Consider the following 16254-nt stretch of genomic DNA (forward strand, 5'->3'; position numbering starts at 1 on the left):
TTCTACGTTTCTGTTCTTAAAGGATGAAAAGAGGTGAACCTAGCCTATGCTCCATTCCACAAGGAAAAACTACATTTGCCAGAAGAGGAAGAATTTTTTTTTTTAAATAACGCAGCAGGCCCCAGGAGAGGCCTTTTATTTAATATGAAGTAGTATAGTTCTGGGGCAGACTGGTTTGGCCACTATTCTTTCGAGTAAAACGGAAAAAAAAAAAACCAAAAAACTTTTTTGTTTTGTTTACCTTGCTCCCACCACTAGGAACTGCTAGTTACTCCACCCATTCTATCAACTTTTTACATCTAACTGGTAAGAGATGGCAGGAAAATGGACAAGAGGGGATTACACTGTTGTGTGGCAATAATTAGAAATGCCTGTTTGTAGGCAAGATTACATTCTCTAGCCCAAATAACTACATCCCAAATGATTCTTCCAATCCCCTTGGGGGAGTGGGGTGGGGTGAGGGTGGCAAAGGAGGTAGGTAGAGTATTTATTTTATCTTTACCCCATTTGAGTTCTACTCAGGGGTGAGGTGAAAAAAAAAACCAGGCTGTTTGTTTGACTGCCCATAACTTAGTAATGAGTGTCGCTCTCAGTCCTGTCTATGCAGCCCCAATGAGTTATTACTCAGCTATTGTGAACAATAGCATCTGACTGGGCTTGTCTATGCAGTTACTCATTAGAAAGTATGAGAAACGCCCCAATACCAAAAGTTTGTTTAAGCCCTTCTAGAATGTGTGATTGTAGCAATTTACAAGTTACTGAGCTTAAGCAAAAAGTAACCTGGGCAATCTTTCTTCTTTAGTGCTGAGGTTAAGGGGAAGTGTTGCTATAACAGAAAAACTTAGAGAGGGCAGTGAACAGAATAAATTCCCTTTTCTGGAGGCGGGAAAGATGAACAGAACCTAAAAGAAAAAAACTTGAGGGGATATTTGGGGTGATTTGGGGACATTACTATTTTTGAAGTGTCTAGTGACACATTAAGAACTTCAGATAACCAAGGGGTTTGTAACCTTCCCCAGCCAGTGCCCTAATTGAGATGACTGGAAGTTACCTTAACAACAAAGATTCACTTAATTGGCCACGAGAGTTGGGGAGAGGGAAAGAGTTGAGGATTCTAAATGACAAAGACCACTTGGCAAGGAAGCAGTAAGAAATGTGTGGGGTGTGCTGACCAAAAGGCTTCCACAGCCTCCTTTCACTGTTACTGTTCGCATGTCCAAATAGCTCTCTGGTTGCAAATTGTGGTTTTTCAGAGTTTAGGTGACCACCTAGACAGCCCATGTGAGCCCCTCATTAAGAAGCCTCCTCTATGAACTACCTTTAACCTTCTACATCTACTACCCCTTCCTCTAAGTCAACTGTAAAAATAAGAAGTAGAACATGTCCCTATCTGCTTTTCCACCACCAAACTATTACTCTTCTATCAAGGCAAAGCTAAGTCCCAGGAGGGAACGGAAAGGCAAAGAGAGATGATGAGCAAAAAAAATGTACAAAGGCCCCCTTTGATAAGTAAACAACACTACAGATGAGAGCAGTCTTTATTAAACTGGAAAACAAAAATGATACTCTGAAGGAACTGAAAAACGGGAAAGGCCTAGAGGAAAGGGATGTGTGTGGTGGATAAAGGGAAGAAAGAGACAGTGTAGTTTACAACAGATGTGTCAAACTCAGACCACAAAACTACAGAGTACAGCCTAAACCAGATGAAAATGTAAATGGGAAATGTTTAACAAAATAAATAAAAACACAACATAGATAAAGCTAATTTTTGTTTTTTAAAGTATATATGTGGTCAGGATCTGTTTCTATTTGAGTCTGACACCACTGGTCTACAACATCTCTTGTGCAGGCCCACAAGTGTGCACAATAAACACATCTCTAAAGCAAAAGGAAATGCAACCCTGTCTTCAGAGACATGTCCAGGCTTCCTTCTTCTCATTTCCTGCTGTTGATTTCACCATTGGTCCGGGGAGTCATATGATGTCTGCTGGAAAAAAAGTAAGATTTTGACCACAGGCCAGCTCTCGGATAAGGTCAGCTGCTCTCCAGTGTCCTGCTTGCACTGACCAGGGGAAACCTGAGGGCTTGCTCAGGGCCCAGAATCTCAAAGAAAAATGTCAAACCTTTAGAACTAGTTATTTTATTAAATGTTATCAATACACATTTCAAAGGATCTGCAGTTTCATTGTTGTTACCCTTAAATGCAGGTACTTTTGTTTTCCACACTGAACACGTGAGACTACCAATCCAATATATCTATTTTTAAGCTTAACAGGCACCCCACTCCCACCACTACCCACCCCCCCAAAAGAAGAAAAAAAAGTAAAGCAGTCATTTACAGCGGTTTCAAAACAATAACAGCTGCAGCTTAATTCTGCATAAACCAGCAACTTCAGACTAGGACCAAGTCTTTTGTAATTAGGAAGTAAAACGTATTCACATTATCTAGAAGCCTTTTTGCCTCCCCATACATTCGCCTCCACACTGCAGTCCTCACTTGGAGGGCAGTCTATGAGGCAAAAGATAGGACATGGAGAAATGGGCCACGAATAAGCAGGTTTTGCCGTGACAAAAACACCAAACTCTTCCCAACGTTTAGGACTTCTACATCGGATTCTATTCATAAAGCTTAAAGTGAGGCCTGTGTAATCTTACTCCCTGCCCCCCACCCCAAATTCTCTGTCTGTGATTTCACAGTGAGCAGTAAGGATTTCAGCAATGACTTAATGTCTTTTTCTTTTCTTGTTATAACACACATATATACACTGGTATCTTCTGTTACTGTCATAGAGAATTTTCCTTGAAGGTAACAGCTCAGGGTTAAGTACTAAACTCCCACCTCCATCCCCAAACACAAACATGGAATATTTTCTGGCTTAAAAAAAAAAAGCCAGCAAAAGTCTGTCTTTTAAACTGTACAACAAATTCTTCCTTTCAGGCATTAATCATCATGCTTTAATGACAATCCACCCCCCTCCCCCCAAACATTCAGGAGTCTACTTTCTGGGCACCTTCCAGGCCATCTTCTGATGAAATCAAACGGTGAGAGAGAGCTTTTTCAAGTAAACATTACTTATAGTTTAAGCAAAGAGCAGCAGGAATAATTCACATTCTTATATTCCAAAGGGAAACGCATCCCTTCTTTCCACCCATTCCCCCCACAAAGGAACTCTATTGCAGTATCAAAAATGGAACAAAACCCCAACTTCCTTCCTATGCCTCCCCCCCACATCGTGGGGCTCAATGTTACTGAACTGCTTCTTTGCTTACTAATCCAGCCATTCCCACAAGACGGTGCATGAGTGTGGGGAGCTCTAGGGGACCTTGGAGAATCAGAAAGAGGGAGAAGAGTTGAAGACTAGACACACGTTAGGAAGATGGATTTTTTTTTAGCACCCTAACTACACAAGACATGAACCTCTAAGCTCAAATAAATAATGTGGAATAAGTTACATCAAACACTCCAAAAGGCTTAAACATGGTTTCCTTTCTTTAATACTAAAGTAAGCTTCTTCTAACCAGACAGAACCATACCTGCTGTAAATCTCTCCATTGCTTACCACCCTCGGAAATCCTGCCACCCAAATTATTCAGGACTCATACTTTTCTTATCCTTTTGTCCTGGCCTGGAAATAAAGTATAAGAAACCTGATGGATCTAATGAAAACCTTCTACTTTAGATACTACTGCAATTACCCCGCCGGACATTCTCACAAGGATATTTCCATACTGGGTATATATTTCAGAGGCAGAGTAAGGAAAAGAAGGGCAGGGAGAGACACTAAATCACAAAGACAAAGGAAACAGCAGCAAAGCAAGGGCTGCTTCCCTATGATACGAAATGTGACAGTGGAAACAAACAATAATTTCACTCCCCCTTCCCAGGCTCTTAAAGGACAGGGATAAAAGACGTTTTCTTCCTGCCTAGAGATTGAGGCTTCAGTCTTCTTAGTGATAGCTAGCTGTACACGAACCCTAGAAATTCCGATCCATCAGGTTCTCTTGTATTCACATTCTTCTTAAGGGGTAAGAAACAGTACATCTCAAGCAGATATATACATTCAAAAAAATGCTATAGAAATTTATTTAGAAACTCATGGGATGCAAAAAAAATTTTTCCCTCTCCTAATCATTGCCATAAATTGCTGACATAACCCAGAGGAAAAATTCTTTTTCTAGAAACAGTAACTACAGGAGACACTAAATTCTGAGTACAGAAATGTCTAGGGAGGCAGCCCTAAGAACAAAAAAACAAAAAACCTCAGGACTATTTGTTTACATTACAACTAGATATCAGCTGTAGTGATTTTCATTTTGGTCAAACCCAGAGCAGAGACAAAGGAAAATGCTAAAGACAAAGATAAAGAAGCAGAGGCAAAGATCTAAGTGCAAATGTGTGAATCAGTCACCTGTGATCCTGATTCTGTCCTTAAATGTGTATGAAGAACAGAAACATCACACCAAACTGCTCTACCTCCCACTTCATATATAATCTATCACCAATCTCTATTTTTACCGAGCTAGAAATCACCTTTCTCTAGCATTCCCAGAAATGAGAATTTTAGATTGCAAAAAAATGGTGCTCATTCTGTCCCAAAGGTTACCTCTAAAACTACTGAGAAAGGATGTTGGAATTTTTAAATCTGACTATAGGAGAGAAGAGGTGAAGAGCAATGATATATATGTGCTCAGAAACTTTAATATGTCTTTTTTTAAAAAAGCTACCAAAACCAAATCTTCCTACTTCTTCCCAAGCTGTTCCCCTCCACTTTCAGCAGGACACAGACAGCTGGTGAAGACAGCTAAGCTGATTCTAGATAGCAGTGACATTTATGGAGTGAGGGAAGGAGGAAAGGGTAGAATCCATCAGTTGGCCACATGATGAGTCAAGACCCAAATAACACCCCAACATCGCACATGTGTCATTATCTGTACTACTGGAAGTTTTATTTAAATGGCAATAGTCTTCAGAAAATGGGGTTAGAACAGATTTTGTTTTCCTTTTCTTCTGCTGCCCCATGACCCACAACCAAACTGAATGTTGTGTGTATGTGAGTATATGTATGTCTATCTCTACACACACACACACACACACACATACACACCACAAAAATAAATGAGGGTGGGAGGTAGGTAAGAAAAGATAGAAAGTCTAGTAGAGTTGGGAGGTGCAAGCAGAGATCTCTTTTAATTTAGGAAGGTGACATGGGGGGGGGCCCTTTATCACAACAATAAAAAAAGGGGAAAAAAACAAGACGTTAAGGAAAAGGAAAAAAAACAAAACAAAAAAAAAATAAAAGCACAAACCAAAAAAAAAAAACCTACTTCCAATGCTCTCTAGAGTGTTCAAAATGCTTTCCCTTGGTCTCCATCAGTACCTGGGAGGGAAGAATGGGCGTTTTGGTGCAAAGAACGGAGGGCCCCTAGCAAAAGGTGGCCTGGGCCTCTTTAAGCTGTGAAATGGGTCTCTGTTGAGAAAAGATTCCCTAGGCCGAAAGTCTGGCCGGGGGTTCCGTAAGATCATTCCGCTCCGGCTGATGGTGTCTCTGTGTGGGGGACCCAAGGCCGGGCCACTGCTGCTGCTGCCCCCCCCACCTCCTCCGTGGGTTGGGCCTAGGTGCTCTCGAGAATGTGTAGGCAGGCTTAGGCCCTCACGGACACGGCTCAGGCCAGGGCCATTGAGGTCCCTCTGTGTGGGGTCCCGGGGTCCTGGGAGCACTCCAAAATGCTCAGCCAGATTCCCTTGGAGAAGGGAGCTATGCTCCTTGGAGAACACCGCGACAGGCCCCGGCACTCCACTGTGCTCTGCCAGGGGTGGGGCTTGGAAGGAGACCACCCCTGAGTGGTCAACAGGGGGAGGAGGAGGGGGAGGGTTAGAAAAAGGGACGCCACTGCCACCACTGCTGCTGTGCTCCCCAGGGGGCGGAGGAGGAGGTGGAGTGGAGAAGGGAACCCCACTATGATCTCCAGGAGGAGGGGGTGGGGCACCATGGGCTAGGGCTGCTTCCTTTGTGAAGGGGTTTGAAAGATCCACAGAGGCCAGGTGGCTGGGAGTATCCCGAGAGAAGAGCCCACCATGCTCCTTAGAGGGAACAGGTGGGGCAGATGATGGCCCCATAGGCTCTCTCTGGAAGGGTGCCCCATGCTCCAAGGGGGGTGGGGGGAGATGGTGTTCAAAAGTAGAGTTGAAGTTGCTGGCACGAAAGCTGACACTTTCCTGAAATGAGGGTGCCCGCTCCTTGTATGCCGCTGCTTTGAAGCCAGAAAGCCCCCCTCCACTCCCACCCCCAAGGGAGGTCAGCTCTGAGGCACTCGAGGGGCCATTGTCAAAGGAGCTGCCTGAGGGGCTCAGCTCAAACCAACCCACCCTCGAAGGCTCACGCCCATGTCCTCTATTCCCTTTCCCCAGCACCCGGATGGACTCTACTGTCTGGATGGGCTCCCCTGACATCCTCCTGTTGGAGGCATTATGGTAACCCAAGGTTTCTATGGGGGCCCCTTTCTCCTCGGTACTATCAGGTAAGTCTAGGCAAGAAGAGGAGACTCGGGTTTCTATGCGGTAGTGCTCCTCTGGCTGCTGCTGCTGCTGCTGCTGATCACTGGAACTCAAGCTGGGTTGGACGAGGCTGGCAAGGCTGACTCCATCGCTCGTGCTACCCTTGCTGGGGGCCTGGCCAAAGTGCTTATCGTCGGAGGGCTTTCGTGACGCATTTTTGAGCATATTCTTAAACTCAATTGTTGAAGTGGTAGAAATGGTGGAGGCCAGGACTTTTTCCACACCTGAAGTGGGTGGCCGGCCTGTGGGAGTGGCAAGGGTGCTCTGTGGAGAGAAAAGGGAGCGATGTGGGATCGAGTGAGGAGAGTCTGGGTACTGCTTCTGGGGTAAGCCGAGGTGTACACTGGCAGACTGAGAAAGGCTACTGTGGTTGGAGTCAGGAGAGAAAAAGGAATCATTCTTACTCGGTGATGGTGACCGGTCTGACCCAGACTCATTCCCTCTTAGGTTATAGGCACCATACAGGCCAGGAGAAGAGGAGAGATGGTCACAACTCTCACTTGGGTCCAGGAGAGCCCTCATTGCTGGAGGGAAGGTAGACTTCACACCAAATTCCTGTGTCCTGTGGCTGTAGCTGGACATGATGGGTTGGTAGTCGGTGTCAGAAAGCTTGCTTGCTTTTAGGATAGACTTAGCTGGCTTCTTCTCTAGATTCATCATGGCTGATGGAGGGGGGCCTGAGTATTCAAAATCTCTGTAATCCTCATCCTCCTGGAAAGAGGTATCTGGGTAGAACTTTTCCTGTGGTGAATCCATGAGGGAGGATGGCCTCTCCATTCCATCAGAAGTTTGCTTGTAGGGGGATTCACTGCCTAGGCCAAAAGGCCGATAGGAAGATACAGAGTTAGATAGCTCTTGGGAATAGCTATCATCCCTCCCTGGTGGTGGTGACCTTGTACTGCTGGGTGTGGAAGAGCCAGGGCTAATGATTTTGGACAGCAAGGACATAGTATCCACATTACTGGATGTAGGCTTGTCCATCATCTCATCCTGGGTAGGAGTCCCACTCCGTTCATCCCGGACAGGAGTTCCATCAATGTTGTCCATGGAAGTGCTTGTTGGGCCTCGCTGAAAGTCAGATGGATGGCTCTCAGCTGGAATACTGGCCCCCAAGCTGCTGAGGATTGGGATGTTCAGGTTTAATCCACTGAAGCCAGGGTTACCTTTCAAAAAATTATGGATCTTCATCTCTAGGCTTGGGGAAGTGGGCTCTGACTCTAGCTTTGGCTTAGAGATCTCAGAAGACTGCCCCATAGCAGGTTCAGTGGCTGGAATGGCAGGACTTGCACTGTGGGAAGCAGAAAATCCCAGTGAGTTGGATGGTGGCTTAAAACTTGAGGTTGGGAGCCCTGGATTGTGCCCTATAGGGACCTTGCTAACTGAAGTTGAAGAAACCTCAGAAGTTGAAGAGTTAGGAGAATAGCTAAAGCTTTTGGGCATAAAGGATTGTGTATTAGAGGGCAGACTCCTCCCTTTCATGCTGGAGATGCTGGTGTTGGCTGGGGAAGATGAAGTGCTCTGGGATGCAGCTTCACTTGAAGCAACTGGGTTCCCAGTAACACTCTGAAGTAAGGATGACAGGCCTAGGGGAAAAAAAAAAGATTGGACATCTGAGAAACAACAAAGACAAAGAATCTCTCCCAAACACAACAAAAATCATGGAGATTAATCAGTCATTCCCATCCAGTCTAACGGCACACTAGTAACGTATCTAAGGGAAAAAACAAAACAAAACACAGAGCTCTACAAGGAGTAAAGCAAATTTGGTCAAAGAACGTTCAACGGTTCAATGTAACTCAAAATACTAAAGCTGTTTATAAAATATGAAAGAACAGTAATTTAATTCATCGGCTGTTTCTAGCACAGTTGGCAACGTCAGTAGTCAGAAAGTGCTTCCTATTGCAGAGTTTCAGATTATTATGCCTGTTTATGTCTAAAAACTGGGGGAAAAAAAGAACACGCCCCCCACCAAACTAACACAGGCACTGATTCCTACAAAGGAAAAAAAAGGTTTTTTGTGACCCTGGGCAAGTGGCACAGCTGAAAGTCCACCCCACTTGCTGAGAAATCAAGTTTTCCAGAGGGGAAAGGGGAGTCCAGGGAGTTGTTGTTTCCCAATTGAACTGTGCCTGGAAACATTTTGAAGAAAAACCCTCAATTAGTGACAGCAAAAAAATCCTGAAGAAACCCGAGTTTTTAACGTAGCTTTAGTGTTCTAATCACTTTTTAACTGAACTTTAAATATCTTTATGGAATTAAAAAAAATGACTAGCATCTTTTGGCATAAAATACATTAATTTAGGAAACAATTCCTTAATAACATATGTTGAAGAGGAAATAATACTTCAATGAACTCATATTTATTTGATGACCTTTCTGAAAATTTATAACCAATTTATAAACCTAAAGTTCAATGAAGGATGAATGTATGGAGACTGTCCCAGTTACACTAACCTTAAAACATTTCTAGTAACCATAATCCACTTCTGAACAATTTTTCTATAGTAATAAAAGCATTATCCTTCTGAAAAAAAATTCAAGAGATGCAAACATGAGTCTGAAAAAAGTACTTCCACAATTTAACTTTGATAAGCTAATTTTCGACGATGGTATTAAGGCAGGATGAGATGAATTTCTCATGAGCCATATTTCATTTCCAGAAAAATAAAATTAACTTTCATCATTACTAACGTAACCTCCGTCTTATACTTCTGTCAACGCCAGAAGAGAATGCGGTAGATAACTGTCAGTAAAAGTTTAAGATGAACTTTGTATCCTTGTATCTTGAGATCTAAGTATTCTTAGATACATGTACTTCTGTACAGAACCAACTCTACAAAAGTTGACAAAATTAATTTTCTTGTTAGAAAGTGAAGGAAGATTTTATTTTTACTTTTATTCCTTGAAAAGTTACCCACTGCTTATTCTATTAGCAAAAGAAGCATTTCAGAATGTCTTTTCTGTATTTGCATCACAGTGTAAAACCCATGTGATACTTCTGTAATATTACTGTAAACTTTTGTTGTTGCTGAGTCTGGCTCTTTGTGACCCTATTTAGGATTTTCTCAGCTAAGATATTGGGGCGGTTTGCCATTTCCTTCTCCAGCTCATTTGACAGATGAGGAACTAAGACAAACAATTAAGTGATTTGTCCAGAGTCACACAGTGTCTGAGGCTGGATTTGAACTCAGGGCTTCCTGACTCCAGGCCTGGGGATCTATCCATTGTGCCACCTCCTGCCTGCTCTAAGTGATAATCTCCTTCCAGTGTGCTATTTTGTAACACTTAGAATCAGGAAAAAATAAAAGACACCATTATTATCAGTGTGCAACATACAAAAAATATAGGTATAGTCAGGACTTTGTAGATGGAAATAAGAAAAGGAATAAAGAGGAATTCATATCTATGTTAAAATGTTTGAATCACTGAATTTAGTACTATGAAATGAGCTAATACTATCCTTAATTTTATATGTTCTATGTCAGTGGAAAGAATAGTGACGTGATCTTAACTATTTGGGAATGACCTACACACCCTGCTACTTCTATATTTGGGCAGGTGGTCCATGTCAAAGTGCTGACTAAGCTGATCTGGTTATAAAGAATTCTGTTCAAAGTCAACTCTTACATAATCAATACCCCACCAGTCCTTGACCACGCAGCAGTCAGGATAATGAAGACAATACTTTGGTACTTAGCAATGTCCTATAAACATATCATAATGCAATATAAAATATTCTAATGTGAAAGGCTATGCTGTACATTCTTTTGAGGAGTGGTTATTAGCAAAGAACTGAAGACCCTTCCCTAAAAGTTCTTCTCTCAAAAGCTATGCAAGGAAAACTCAAGCTCTGGTAAATTCAACCAAGTTGGTAAAAGCCTATAAGTCAGGTCTGGGCAACAGAATGAACCTGCTGTCTGAAGACCAGCCTAGCTAAGGAAAGGCAAGCAACAGTAGGCTGGAACTCTTTGGCTGGAGTAAGCCACAAAATAAAGAAAAATACAAAATGGCCTTCAGTTCAGTATCATTTCTCTCTATTTCTGCAATGATGGTAGTGATAGTGGTAGAGTGGTAGGAAGGGAAGCAACGATGATAAGAATCATACGTTTTAATTAAACTATCTATAACCCTTAATTTAACTGTTTCTACACAAAATGTGAAAGCTTTGTCCAATTACCAAATTAATATAATTTTAGAGAAACAGAGCCACACTAATATTGATGTTTTTGATATAAATAAAACTGGAAGCAAATAAACACAAAGGAGTCATGCCAATCATATAGTGAAAGAAAGACCAAATGTTGCACCGATATCTGCAAAATGTTAAAATACCCAGAGGAGATCCTTTAGCAAGCTGTTCTGTGGAGATGTCCAACAGACTTAAGAGGGCTTGGGGAAAAGAAAACCCCTCATCAATGATGTTCTGGAACCACTGCAGTACTGAAACAAGACAGAGAACTCACAAAGCTAGAGAGGCACAAAGAGGACGATAGAACCCAATAAGTGTTCCGCCTCCTCCGATCAACGGCAGGTGTCCTTGTACCAAGGGATAATGTTTCCATTTACACAAAATTAGGATACAATGAAGAAGTTTTCATGTTCAAATTTGTTACAACGGGGTATATGATCTGTTACTAGAAGATTAATCTTTTGAGTTATGTTTCACTTCATCTACCAGGAAGATCCACGGTGATGTGGTAGAGAGACAGCATGCCTCAATCAGGAAGAGCTAGGTTCAAGTTCTGCATGTGACACTGGGCTGTGTGACCCTGGGCAAGTCACTTAACTTTTCATTGACCCCTATGTCACTCTCTAAGATGATAAACTGCAGAACAGATGCAAATTTGCACCCATGGATGGAATTTCTTCATTGGGAATTCCTTACATGGGGGTGGAGGGGAAGGAAGGGAAGAGGAAGGGAATAAACATTTATATGCTTAATAAGAACCTACTATGTAGCAGGTACTGTGCCAAGTATCTTTTACAAATATTATCTCATTTAAGCCTCACATTAACCCTGTTGGTAGGTAATATTACAATCCCCAGTTTGCAGTTTAGGAAATTGAGGCAAACAAGTTAAATGACTTGCCCTGGGTCACAAAGCTAATAATTATTTGAACTTGGGTCTTCCTGATTCTAGGCCCAGAGTGTGTCACCAATCATTGTGTCCCCAGATGCCATGGATTTACATGGATAAAATTACAGATTCTGTAGGGAAAAAAAATTATTAGACTTAATTTGTATTCTTTGAATCCACACTGACCAGAAACGTACATATGCAAATCTAAGTCCTTTTGAGGCCAGCTGTGTTACCTTGCAGTGCAGGGGCTGCCTGCGTCTGGGTTTTAGAAAGGGCAGAGAGAATGCTCTCTGGGGTGATTTCCACCTTTGAGAGGATGTTGGCCAGAGGATTGTGAGAGGTTGTTGTGGCAGGAACAGGTGCTTTCAGGTTGCCTGGGAGGTGTGTGGGACTTGTAGGAGTGCCTGGAGATGGTCTTGATGCAGGACTGACCCCTGGTGGAGAAAGATCAAAGTGCAACTAACTAGACATTACTTGAATAACAATATCTGGATTCATGAAATGCCAAAACTGAAAGGGTCCTGAGAGGTAATTGAATCCAATCCCAATACAGCATTTAAAACATCTGCTATCTAGGCTCTAAGAGAACCCACTACCTCTAAGAACAGCCTATTCCACTTTTGGACAGCTCTAATTGGACATTTAACTTCAAGTCTAAAACAGCCTCATTGAAATTTCCACATCACACTAATTCTGCCTTCTGGGCCAATTAAAAGAAGTTTGATAACTTTTCCCTTGACAGCCTTTTAAATACTTAAGAAACAGTCATTATGTCTCCCTAGTTCCTTCAACTAATTCTCATATATTCTCCTCTGCTGTTTAAATCAAGCATTTTAGAGGCTATCCACAAATGAAGTCATCTCACTTTAAGCAAGTGACTGCTTAGAAAACAAGCTTTATGGTATTTCTCGCTTACTTGGTATCTACACAGCCCTCTATCCTTAGTTCATGATGTATTATTTCTATTTGGTATGTTGCCTTAGAAGTATCTGTCTATTCATGTGTATGTATTTCATTTCCCCCCCCATTAAATTTTGAGTGGGGACAAGAGTACAGTCACTGGACCTTTCCCAGTGGATATGCTGGGCCCACACTACAGGGATCCATACATAGTGTGTGCTCAATAAATGCTGCCATTTAGCTCTATCAACTAAACAGAAGGAGAAAGGCTGCTCACAAGATGGAAAGTTCTTTGCTACTAGGAAGCTTATTATTGAAAAATATTTTTCCCTTTTAAAAAGACTAGGTAAGCATTCTCTTTTTCAATTATAATTACATTTTTAAAATGTTAGCCTAATTAAATCCTTGAGAGTGATTTTTTTCCCACCCTCTCCAATGGCACTTACCCGTATTCTTCATGACGGATGTTAGACTGCTAAGGATGGAACTGATCTTCGCCAGATCCACATTGGCTAGATTCGGTAAAGCCAGGGCAGGGGACGGGGGCAGAACTGATGTGCTCATGGGTTTTGGTGGTGGCGGAGTTGATGTCACAGCCACAGAAGCTGTGGTGCACGGTGCTGCCTTTGGGACACTTTCTGTTAGTTTAGTAGGTGCAGACGTGGATATAGCGGGCTTCTCAACAGGTTTTTCTTTCCTGTCCTCCACTGTTTAAAAAGAAAAGGGCAATGAAGCATCCTGTTGATGGCCTTTGTTTTGCTTTTGATAAAGGGGTACTATGTTTCTTCACTCATTTATAATTGAATCTGTGACTGAAATTTACAAGTGCTACAGAGAAAAATTATCATATGAGTTTTTTTCCCCTTAATTCCTTAAATTCTTGTTCTACCATTTCACAAGCTAGATCAAAATTTCATAGAATTTCACCTTTCACACTTTCTCTAATTAAACTATATCCTCCTCTGATTAACAAGAGTTTATTAAGCACTTTCCAGTACCAAGTGTTCTTTGAGGTGCTAGGGTTAAAGACCAAGGGTCTGGGCCTCAAGATTATATTCTAACGAGGGAGATAGTCTGCATGTAGATAAAAGCTAAACAACAAATATAAAACAGATATAAAGTAACCTTGGGCAGAAAGGCACTAGAGCTGGGAGGTCCAGGAAAGGGGCCATGGAAAAGGTGGTGCTTGAAATAAGTCTGGAAGAAAACCAGGGATTCCAAAAGTAGAGGCAGAAAGGAAAAACAGGGGAAAGCTAATGCAAAGGCAATGATTTAGGAAATAGTGCTACATGTGAGGAACAGCAGGAAACTCAGTATGGCTGAGCTGTGGCAATCGTAGGGCATTATGGTTTAATATTAAAACAAAGCAGGAAAAATTAGGATGGGACTGGTTTATGAAAAGCACTAAATGACAGAGAGTGGGGCTTATAGTTGGTCCTGGACTTAATGGGGAAAGCTACTAGAAGATTTTGAGGCTGGTTTCCTGAGGCTTCAGAAAAATCGCTTTGACAACTGTGATGACAGCTATGTGGGTGGAGAGGGGATGTGTATGAGGGGAGAGAAATGACAACACCTGGCAATTGACTGGATACATGAGTTAAGAGTGAGGAGTCAAGGAGAGCAATGAGATTGCAAATGAGGGTGACTGGAAGAATGTTAATGCTCCTGGTAGTAATAAGGAAGTCTGAGAATGCCAGGGTTTTGGGGGAAAAGATACAAGTTTTGTTTTAGGTATGCTGAGTCTCTGGGACACTCAATTTAAGACGTGTGAGAGACAGTTGATGATGGGAGACTAGAACCTGGGAAAGATAATAGGGTTGGATATATAGATCAAGGAGTCATCTGCATAAAGATGATACCTGAGCCTATGGAAAGTCATCAAGTGAGACACAAGAGTAAAAAGGGCTCAAGAAAGAACCTTGTGGTATACCCACAGCAAGGGGGAAATGCCATGGATGAATGCGTGAAAAAGACTGAGAAGGAACACTCATATAGGTAGGAGGAATACCAAAAGAAAGCAGTGTCCTAAAAACCCAGAAAAGAGAGTATCCAAGAGAGAAAAGCTATGGTCATTAGGATGAGGAATGAGAAAATTTCGTAAGATTTGGCAAATACCAAATTGTTGGTAGCCTGGGGTAGAGTAAGTTTCAGTTGAACAATGAGACTGGAAGGCAGATTGCTGGTGGTCTAAGAAACAAACAAAAAGGTAGGAAGAGAAGGCAGGGAGGAATGAATAAAGTCCTTTCTGATTTCTCTACATCCATTTCCTCAAGTGCTTTTTCTTTTTAAAACCTTCCTAATTAAATTTAGATTTTAAAATAACTATACTCAGACTTAATTGGGAATATAATGTGATATAATAAAATATGACCTACTCCAAGAATGTGTCTGGGACTAGTACAGCATACTAATGGCCCTGCAGCATCACCTCAGCAGCTAAGGCCAACCTAGAAGGAGCACTCAGGAAACAGCAGGAAGATAGTTCCAGTTAGTATCCTTCCTTTCCCAATTGTAAAGGACTAAAGTACTTGTGGAGGCTCTCTGTGGGTATTCTACCACAGAACACCAAACTATTTTCCCTTTTTCTAAGTTCAACTCGGGTAGTAAAGAAGAACCAGCATTTCTCCCTTTGGAATATTAAAAGCAAAATGATACGCAGATGTCTGCTTATCCCATATGCACATACCGATGATTTTTGATGTATCATCCTCCACATCTGAGAGTTCCATGTCTTCCACATCCCGGTTATCTGTAGCAGGCTCAGGTGTGGCTGATTTCTCACTCTCCACAGCTGGTGATTGGGACTCCTCTCCTCCCATTCCCTGGAAAGGGGACTCAGAACCAGTTGGTGAGGGAGCATCCATGCTTGGTGAAGGGACTGGAGATTCTTCAGGATCAGGCAGGGTGGACTTAAGCTGATCCAGTTTCTTCTTTAAATTATTCACTCTGTTAGCAAAGGTTTTATATGCCTGATGGAGAGGGAGAGAACCATTCATTTTTCTAAGGAAAGGACTAACAGTTATTATTCTGATTCAGTTCAAAGTAACCAAGCATGTCTATGGTACATAGCACTGTGTACTATGAGGTAGTTTCTGTGAGAATGGCTAACAGGCAGAGTATCTAGTAGTCACAGGTCATCAGTGCTCTCTCCAAAGTGCAGGTTATCCCACAAGACAAACACCCAATTATGTTCAAAAGCATTACCATTGGGAGGTTTAATCACTTACGTTGGCCACCACTTTGACTTCCTTGTACTGAGCTTCATAAAAAATTCCAGCATTCTCCAGTGCCTCCGTCAGTGAGGGCCCATTCTTCACCTGCTTGTCTAAGCCATTCACAAATTCTTCCAGCTTGGAGCTTGCCTCTTCAAATTCTTTGGAAAACTTTTTCCCACCAGTTTTATCTTAAATGACAGAGGCATTCAGATCAGGCATCTGAAAGCTAAATCTAGAATAAAATGTAAATTCCCAAAGGGCAAAAACTAGATCTTCTCCATCTTTGCATCTTTCTCTGTACCCACCACAATGTACTGCATGGTGTAGGCATGCAGTAACCTTTGCTGAATAAATGAAAACACTGTTAAGTAAGTTCTCTCTCAAAAATCCAGGGAACCACTTTTGTTGCTCCAGAGTATGACTTACTGTGTGGTCCTACAAGCTAACACCTCAAAGTACTCCCCTAATTCCTAAAACTGCCAAATATGATTCAAATGACCTTG

General features: G+C 42.1%; 1 protein-coding gene across 6 annotated transcripts in view; it reads right to left on the bottom strand.

Moving 5' to 3' along the window:
• RPRD2 (regulation of nuclear pre-mRNA domain containing 2) overlaps positions 1–16254 on the bottom strand; it is a 97525-nt gene that overhangs the window by 2562 nt on the left and 78709 nt on the right. For 2 of the 6 annotated variants that reach the window (XM_036766626.1, XM_036766625.1), the window contains 6 exons: positions 15764–15939; positions 15223–15505; positions 12983–13243; positions 11870–12070; positions 6961–8139; positions 6732–6820 (listed from right to left, as the gene is read on the bottom strand). In XM_036766626.1, coding sequence (XP_036622521.1) covers positions 6732–6820; positions 6961–8139; positions 11870–12070; positions 12983–13243; positions 15223–15505; positions 15764–15939 — 2189 coding nt within the window. Of the gene's footprint in view, positions 1–4925; positions 8140–11869; positions 12071–12982; positions 13244–15222; positions 15506–15763; positions 15940–16254 lie in introns of those variants that run through there. The other 4 variants (XM_036766622.1, XM_036766621.1, XM_036766623.1 and 1 more) reach the window with 3 other exon arrangements.

The sequence above is a fragment of the Trichosurus vulpecula genome, chromosome 7, assembly GCF_011100635.1.
Source record: "Trichosurus vulpecula isolate mTriVul1 chromosome 7, mTriVul1.pri, whole genome shotgun sequence".
NCBI classification, from domain to species: domain Eukaryota; kingdom Metazoa; phylum Chordata; class Mammalia; order Diprotodontia; family Phalangeridae; genus Trichosurus; species Trichosurus vulpecula.